Source organism: Branchiostoma belcheri, unplaced genomic scaffold, assembly GCF_001625305.1.
Source record: "Branchiostoma belcheri isolate BF01 breed outbred unplaced genomic scaffold, Haploidv18h27 scaffold2, whole genome shotgun sequence".
Lineage (NCBI taxonomy): Eukaryota > Metazoa > Chordata > Leptocardii > Amphioxiformes > Branchiostomatidae > Branchiostoma > Branchiostoma belcheri.
Window position 1 is genome coordinate 5,320,940 of NW_017803490.1, and position 8,201 is coordinate 5,329,140.

The following is an 8,201-nucleotide window of genomic DNA, read 5'->3' on the forward strand; positions in this document are numbered from 1 at the left end:
AGGCTATTATTAGCTCCGCCTGTTAGGCGTTGCCAAAAGGATACTTGTCTGGTCATCTGTAACTAGCTGCACAATAATGATAAATTCCAGGAAGAATAAAACCGAATCTATCGTAAACTTATGCCCGTCAGCAAGTTCGGCACAAGAGTGGCAAAAAGGCTATTATTAGCTCCGCCTGTTAGACATTGCCAAAAGGATACATGTATGGTCATCTGTAACTTCACAATAATGATAAATTCCAGGTAGAATGCAACCGAATCTATCAAAAACTAATGCCTATCAGCTAGTTGGCGGATTCGGCGCAAGAGCGGCAAAAAGGCTATTAGCTCCACCTGCTAGGCGTTGCCAAAAAAGCACACCACATTTGTAACTGCACGCACAAGAATGGCCTGTAATGTTGATTCTGGTTGGGCCAATGTGAAATGCCCCATCATGGTATTCACTCAATAAAGAATCCGTAGATATGCACATCTCTCTATTGTTTGTTGTAATTACTAGCTATAGTACCAGCTTTTAGGGTTCAATTTTTTTTTTTCAAACTGGGGAACAACAGACTTGAACCGGTGAGAGAGTGATCGATCAGCATCCGCATTACTACTTGGCAACATTAGTTGCAGTTTCACTTAATTCCGCTAGAGGCGTCCTTGTACCGTGAGTTGGAGATTCGCATGTTGACCTTTGACAAATATTGATGACAGCGGCTCCAAGGTGAGAACGCATCACACGAAAACGACAGGAACACACGTATTAATACAAAACAGTCACAAGACCTTAAGTAAAACACCTAATCGCCTTCAATATTACATGTATAGAAATAGATGAAATATATAGCTTTTTTTTGTCAGAAAGTGATAAAATGTGCCCTAATAGCGACCGAAAAGAGTGTTGTACGTTTGTCTGTGGTGGACAATTTTGTGTGATTGTCGACGAGCGAAAAGCGCTTCCCCAGAAAATACGCCAACATTCCTCAACTTGTTTTACGTTTTGCTACCAATTTTGTACAAAACATGTAGTTTTACATGAGTGTTGACGGCTCCAGGGACACAGGGAGGAATGAAATTAGCTTGAAACTAACTTAGAAGACGCGAAAGACGTCATGCGCATGCAAGGTGTTCAAGGTAAGTCAGCCAAAATTCTTGTAAAAATTGAATTTATTATATGATATCAACAATCAATTTGTTATTATAAATTACAGTAGAAATTTATCATACGACAAGGAAAAATCGTTAGCCAATAATACACGGGAGATGAGAGAGTAAAACTCATTGGATTTTGGCATTTTAAATTCAAGAAGGTAATAAAATTTACGGGGGAGGGAGTATGTTACATATTAAAGTTGCCATGATATTAATTGTTATATCCAATCTGTTTTAGTATAGTGCTTCTATCTTGCATGATGTCAAAGGTAGAATCTTTTAAATACGTCCACGTACAGGTAGGCAATTAAATACCAATAATAAATCAATGTCAAAACATTCCAGAGTTACTTAGCGACAAAGACTTGAAGGACACAATAAGCCAGGCCTAATGGCATTTCAATTGACTGTAGAATGTTTGTTTAAACTCAGTCCTCAAGGACTTTGTTGGTTTAAAGATTTTAGTAAAGTATGCCTAAAAAGCGATGTGATTTGCATATGGCTGCATTACCTAATACCTTTATTTGTAAACTCATTAAGGTACAGGTCTGGATATAAAATTAAAAACATAATAGTGGATAGTGGATACAATTTTCATACGCAAAGATGAAAATTTTGACAATTTAGCAAATCAGGAAAACTTGTTAATTATGGTTTTCAGATTGAAACATGAAAACGAGAATTTCACAATAATGAATTAATAAACAAAACAAGAAATTGTTCTAGATAAGTTTCATAGTGGTTTTAAATCTTCATTTTCTTTCAATTATTTTCTTACGTTTTAGTTATGTCTAGGTGACTACACTGACAACCACAGACGAATCCGGTATGACTGGGTATGCGGAAAAGATTGACCAGCAGTTGGAAATCCTCTGGGCCAAGGAAGAGTACAACAATGAAGAATCTAAAAAGGCTGTCCAGGCGATCGGTGAACTGTACTGGCAGAAGAAGTACAAGGAGAGAGGGACCAAGAGGGCCATCGCTGATTACCTGGCCAATCAGGGAGCAGCAGGTATAATTGCATTATCCCCAAATTTTAGGGCTGGACATACCTCCGGCATAATTCAATTGCAGGTAACTGGAGGTAAAATTGGAGCTGTGCAGGTATTTCTGATGTCTACCAGACTCTACCTGCACCTAACCTCCACAGGTCCATGTACTGGGTATATGCAGGTTAGTACAGGTAAAATTGGAGCTGTGCAGGTATTTCTGATGTCTACCTGCACCTAACCTGTACTGGTCCATGTACTGGGTATATGCAGGTTAGTGCAGGTAAAATTGGAGCTGTGCAGGTACTAGGTATTTCTGATGTCTACCTGCACCTAACCTGTACTGGTCCATGTACTGGGTATATGCAGGTTAGTGCAGGTAAAATTGGAGCTGTGCAGGTATTTCTGATGTCTACCTGCACCTACTAGTAACCTGCACTGGTCCATGTACTGGGTATATGCAGGTTAGTGCAGGTAAAATTGGAGCTGTGCAAGTATTTCTGATGTCTACCTGCACCTAACCTGCACAGGTCCATGTACTGGGTATATGCAGGTTAGTGCAGGTAAAATTGGAGCTGTGCAGGTATTTCTGATGTCTACCTGCACCTAACCTGCACTGGTCCATGTACTGGGTATATGCAGGTTTTTCTTCCTAAATTTCTAAATTCAATATGACCATTACAAAAAGTTTCTGTTTGTTTCAGAATTGTTTGTAAAGATGATGACGTCCCTGGGTAACCAGGGGTTGTTTAAGGACAACGTGACGTGGTACGCGGCGTACTACACCTACAACACGACATGGAACTTCAGCGATGCCAGTACGCTGCTCTGTCGTAAGCTGGGAGAAGCTGGAATCGTCAAACTCTTATTGGCTAACGCTGGGCACGAACCATTTAGAGAAAACTTGAAGAGCAAGGTATCTAATATATCTATCACCAATGTTTTATCTCTGTAAAATTTGCTACATACATAGTTTTACATAGATTTGAGTACAGTTTTGTTTCTAATATTTGTGGCATAGTCCTATGTTTTGTGATATTTTGCTAGAAAAAGTCCAAATGAGGTATGAAAGCAAGAAATTTCAACTCTGTTTTGAGGTATCTATCCACAACAATGTTTTCTTCGCTGAAAAATTTGCTACATACACATAGCAAAAATTGAGTATACTGTACAGCCTTGTTCAAATATTTGTAACATATTTTTGACCATATACTGGAATCTTTGCTAGACAAAAAGCAAGAAATTTCAACTCTATTGGTAGAAATCATAACAGGATTAAATCTATATATATAAAATCATACATGGATATTACATCTAACACTAAAGAATATTGGACATGCCCAAATTTTGTGGGAATGTCAATGGTTTTGAGTATGAATTTTGGATTTGACCAATGTCACAAATGGATGTGACCTCTAGTTAAAAATGAGAAAATAATAATTTAACAAAAGACTTTTCTCTGTTTTTCTGTAGAATGTTTTATATCTGGTGAAGTCTTCCATCAGTATCCTGAACAACATGACCAAGTGTCCAGAGAACAGGCAGTACTACCAGGAGGGGAACGCAGTAGAGGTCAGTCCAGCTTCTTCTTAACCCCCATGTTTAGCCTCTTTGGAATATTCCATTGCTTTTGGGTAATAAGTTAAGATGAAGGTGCTGAAAAGAAACATAGGATGCTAAAGGTTAGTTCCTTTAGTGCTCTTGTGAAAGAAATATTATCTGTCCTGTCCTCTCCACAAATTGTTACATAGCGTACCTTTAGATGAACTATAGATTTGCAAAAGCTATTAGCAAGTAGAGGACATATGGCTAATGTCACATGTTAATGGAAGCTTAATGGCTCTAGAAACCTGACTCTGGTACATGTGATTCATGATGGATGTCTCCCATGACAATAAAGGTATTCAGAAATATCCTGTTAGGAAATTATGAATAGGCAGCTTGAACTTTGTACTGATAATGTCAAGCAAGGTTTTGTGACTCCTGTAAAAGATATCTACTAAGTTGAACTTCTTTGTATACAAAAGTACTAGTATGTTGAGGACATAGCCTTTAATACAATACTCCTACTGTAAGTTAGCAATTAAGATGTCACAATTTAATTGAATACCCTTAGAGATTACATTGTTTGAATATCATGTTTACCTTTGTAGAAGGAAAACATTGTTTTTGCTCCCTTTCTTCTTCTTCTTCCTCTTCTACTTGTTCTGTTCTAAACATATAAGGTCATTGACCTGAACCAGACTGCTGTCACCATGGTAACTGATGGCATTGTAGACACCCTGTGGTGTTGGGTTACATTATGCAGCAATAGCAGGACAGAGTTGGAGGAGCTGGTTGTCACCATATAGAATGTGTTTGCTACTCAACTTGTAATAGCCATAATTTTTAAGACATATTTTAAGACATATGTTTGAAGATGTCTGGAAATGAAATATGATGATAACATGTACTTGATATTTTCCTTGTTGTTTGTCCATCCAGGTGTTGCGACCGTACATGACCTGTTCAGATGCCTTTGTGAAGTCTGTCAGCATGATGACACTAGCAAAGATCATTGATGAAGAGCAGAGTGAGCTGTTAGCAGAAGACACAGGTTAGAATCTAAATGTACTCCAAGCCTGTTCACAGGATCTAGTGTTTTAAAGTTAACCCTTTTCAGGCTAAGGTACTCCAGCCTGTTCACATGTGTTTTTAACCCTCTTCCTGAATTGGTAGCTAGGGCCTGTTTACAAGTAGCCTGGAATCCACCCGTGAACGCTTTATCTCTGCTCCGTTCCTCCGCTCTGCCTTCACGTCTGGTGAAGGAACGGAGCGGAGATAAAGCGTTCACGGTTGGATTCCAGGCTAGTTTACAAGTTGTCTCTTGTCATATGACAGGCACAATTTAACAAGAACTCTGAGGTGATACCCGACATTTTGGTCAAGAAAGTTGGACAATGATGGTCTCAAAATTCCATAAGCTAGTAAATGTTATCAAATTGTTGAATAATCTCTTCTTTTTTTCGTCACAGGTGCGATTGATTTCCTGATCAACATGCTCCGTCGTGCGTTGGAAGCAGCCAATAGGAGAGCTCGTGGGTTCAGCGTAGCGGAGCTGTGTGAGGGGCTCGCAAAGTTAGCAGTCAACGAGAAGAACAAGAAAAAGGCAAGAATCATTTAACCATATTTATCAACATCAAACTATATCAAGATAGCTTGAGAATATCATTATTATACATAGTAGTAATTTAGAATTTGAAAGTGATTACTTAATATTTAATGTGATGCTACATGTGTACTTGTAGCTACCAATGATTGTGTTATGCAATTTTAGATATGCTAGCTGATACTACTACTACCGGTAGCTTTTACCGTTTTACAAGATTTTACTGTTTGCATTTCAATATGTGAAAACCATTGGAAATTCATTGTTTAACATTGCGTCACAGTAACCGGTTAATTTTTATTGTTTTGTATTAAAAATGACTTTTTAGGGGAATTTTTTTCTCATGATCTACTACAGTGACTGTCTCTCTTGTCCATCTTTAACTGGTTTATTTCAAATTTGCCTGCCAGATTGTAGAAAAGGAAGCTTTACCTCTGCTGGTAAAGGTGTTGGAGACGGGGAACGAGTTGGAGAAAACAGAGGCTGCCAACACGGTGTGGACACTGGCGTTTGATGACGACGTCAGGGAAAAAATCATGGCGGTACGACATTTGGGCAGTTTTTCTTGTCATGCATTGTCTGTAGAACTACATGTAGAACTGAATATTCTTGACTGTTAAGCACATACTAGTAAGGAGATTGGCCTTTCAAATAATCCACCCAACCATCCATCCGTCCATCCATCCAACCATCCATCCATCCTTTCACCCATCCATCCATCCATTCATCCTTCCTTCCATCCATCCATCCATCCATCCATCCATCCATCCATCCATCCATCCATCCATCCATCCAACCAACCAACCGTCCAACTGTCCATCAGTCCATCCATCCTTCCATCCATCCTTCCATCCATCCATCCATCCATCCATCCATCCATCCATCCATCCATCCATCCATCCATCCATCCATCCATCCATCCATCCATCCATCCATCCATCCATCCATCCAACCATCCTTCCATCCACTCATCCATTCACTCACTCACTCACTCACTCACTCACTCACTCACTCACTCACTCACTCACTCCATTCATTCATTCTATTTGTTCATTCATTCGTTCATTCATTCATTCATTTCCCCACAGGAACCAGAGCTTGTGCCCAATCTGGAGAAACTAGAGACCAGTACTAATGAATCCCTCAAATCTGCTGCTCTCGGTGCATTATGGGTAATCAGGAAAACAGGAGAGGAGAGACCAAAGACTGCTGCTAAAAGTAAGACCCAGAATGCACTTCTGCTTTGTGAATTATGATTGTATTGAAACATTGAAGCGCTACCATTATAATTATGATATAAGGCCATGTTGATTTGATTTTGTGCCATGTTGGATGACATCCGTGCCCGCATGAATTTTTGTTCGTTTTACAAAAGTTTTTGGCCACACTGTAAATTGTGCAAAGTAGCTGCAAAATGAGCAAATATATGCCGTAAATCAAGAAAATATTGGAAAAAAATACTAATGTGTCATAGAATGCCAAAATCAATATTTTTGCCACACCATACTCATGTTTGTTTACTAATAGTCATTTCTTCAACCTTCATAGCCACAAATTTTCATAATGAAGGCAACCTTTTTTTTTCCATTGAACATGTTTGCATCAGTTTTGGGGTTCCCAGAGGATGCTATCCATATAATCAAATCAACATGGCCTAATGCACATGTACATTTTTCTCCACTCAGAATCCAAAGAACGTCAACTTCCACATGTCATGATCAGTTACCAATGGGACCACCAGAAAATTCTCGTCAGCATCAAGAAGAAACTACAGGTACAGTATTTATCAGAACATTCAAGAATATTATATCCAGTACATGTACTTGTATATACAGTCAAACCTGCCAAGGAGACTATCCTTTTCAAGCAGGCCACCTGTCCATATGCATGATGACCGCTTTTTCTCAGTCCCAAAAATTTTCACCATTGACACAAGCATTAAGCAACCTGTCCAAGGTGACCACCTGGCCAACGCAACCGCGACCGCCGTGAGTTGGGTCCGCTCAAGGCCTGATACCTGCCCATGGTGACCACATCATTTTCGATCATTATTGATGATAACTAATGAGACAACATGGAGAAACCTGCCAGTTTTCTTTCCTGCTGGATAATGTTTTTGTTCGACGTAAATGTTCCATGTGCCACTCTCTCCACATGCATTTACAGCATTTGACATTAGAATATCTCGACTCGGAAACCATTTATGTCTCAGTCATGTTGTGAGGTGACCTAGTCTTCTAGGAGACTACTTGGTCCCCTGGGTGGCCGGCTTGGACAGGTTTGACTGTATATTATATAGTCTCATCTCATACTACATAGACTCTTGATTAGTAGATTGGTTTCCTAGAGTCATTGTCTTGATTACGTGTTATTAGAAGTTGCTACATGTTGTATCTTAAAATGTGATTTTGCAATAAAGTCATTACATGATGTGATTTGAATCATATTGATCTCTAATTTTACAGGATAAATGAGTGATAATATGTCAGATTAATAGTGAACAATGTAGTTATACATACATTATGTCTCAAGAGATAAAAACAGTGAGTTTATCAGAGATAATTTACTAAGGCATTCAATTCAATTTCAGGGTGGCAAAACAGTCTTCAAGTATAAAATGATTACAAAAATGTACTAAAAAATGGCAGTAACAAACAGATTTTCTTTTCCAGAATATTTTTTGTACTGCCAACCTGAAATATAATTGCATGGGATGCCTTTAAATTAATTCACTATCTCGAATGTTGGAAATATCGTAACGGTTATATACATGTAATCTTTTGCACATGACAGGATAAAAAGTGCATACTGACAATTATTTGTGCAACAACCCCTCTGCACTCTTTTACGTTCCCTCAGAGTTTGTATTGACAGATGCAGGTGTTCCCCTCAGAGTTTGTATTGACAGCAGGTTTCAAAGTATGGATG

General features: G+C 38.8%; 1 protein-coding gene across 1 annotated transcript in view; it reads left to right on the forward strand.

Moving 5' to 3' along the window:
- Positions 1-1,920: 1,920 nt before the first annotated feature.
- The window catches only part of LOC109469019, an 18,660-nt gene continuing 12,379 nt past the window's right edge, over positions 1,921-8,201 (forward strand). Inside the window, exons 1-8 of the mRNA XM_019767407.1 lie at positions 1,921-2,148; positions 2,830-3,041; positions 3,599-3,697; positions 4,610-4,721; positions 5,140-5,273; positions 5,684-5,815; positions 6,362-6,491; positions 6,959-7,047. Coding sequence (XP_019622966.1) covers positions 1,965-2,148; positions 2,830-3,041; positions 3,599-3,697; positions 4,610-4,721; positions 5,140-5,273; positions 5,684-5,815; positions 6,362-6,491; positions 6,959-7,047 — 1,092 coding nt within the window. The 5' untranslated portion in view covers positions 1,921-1,964. The remainder of the gene's footprint in view (positions 2,149-2,829; positions 3,042-3,598; positions 3,698-4,609; positions 4,722-5,139; positions 5,274-5,683; positions 5,816-6,361; positions 6,492-6,958; positions 7,048-8,201) is intronic.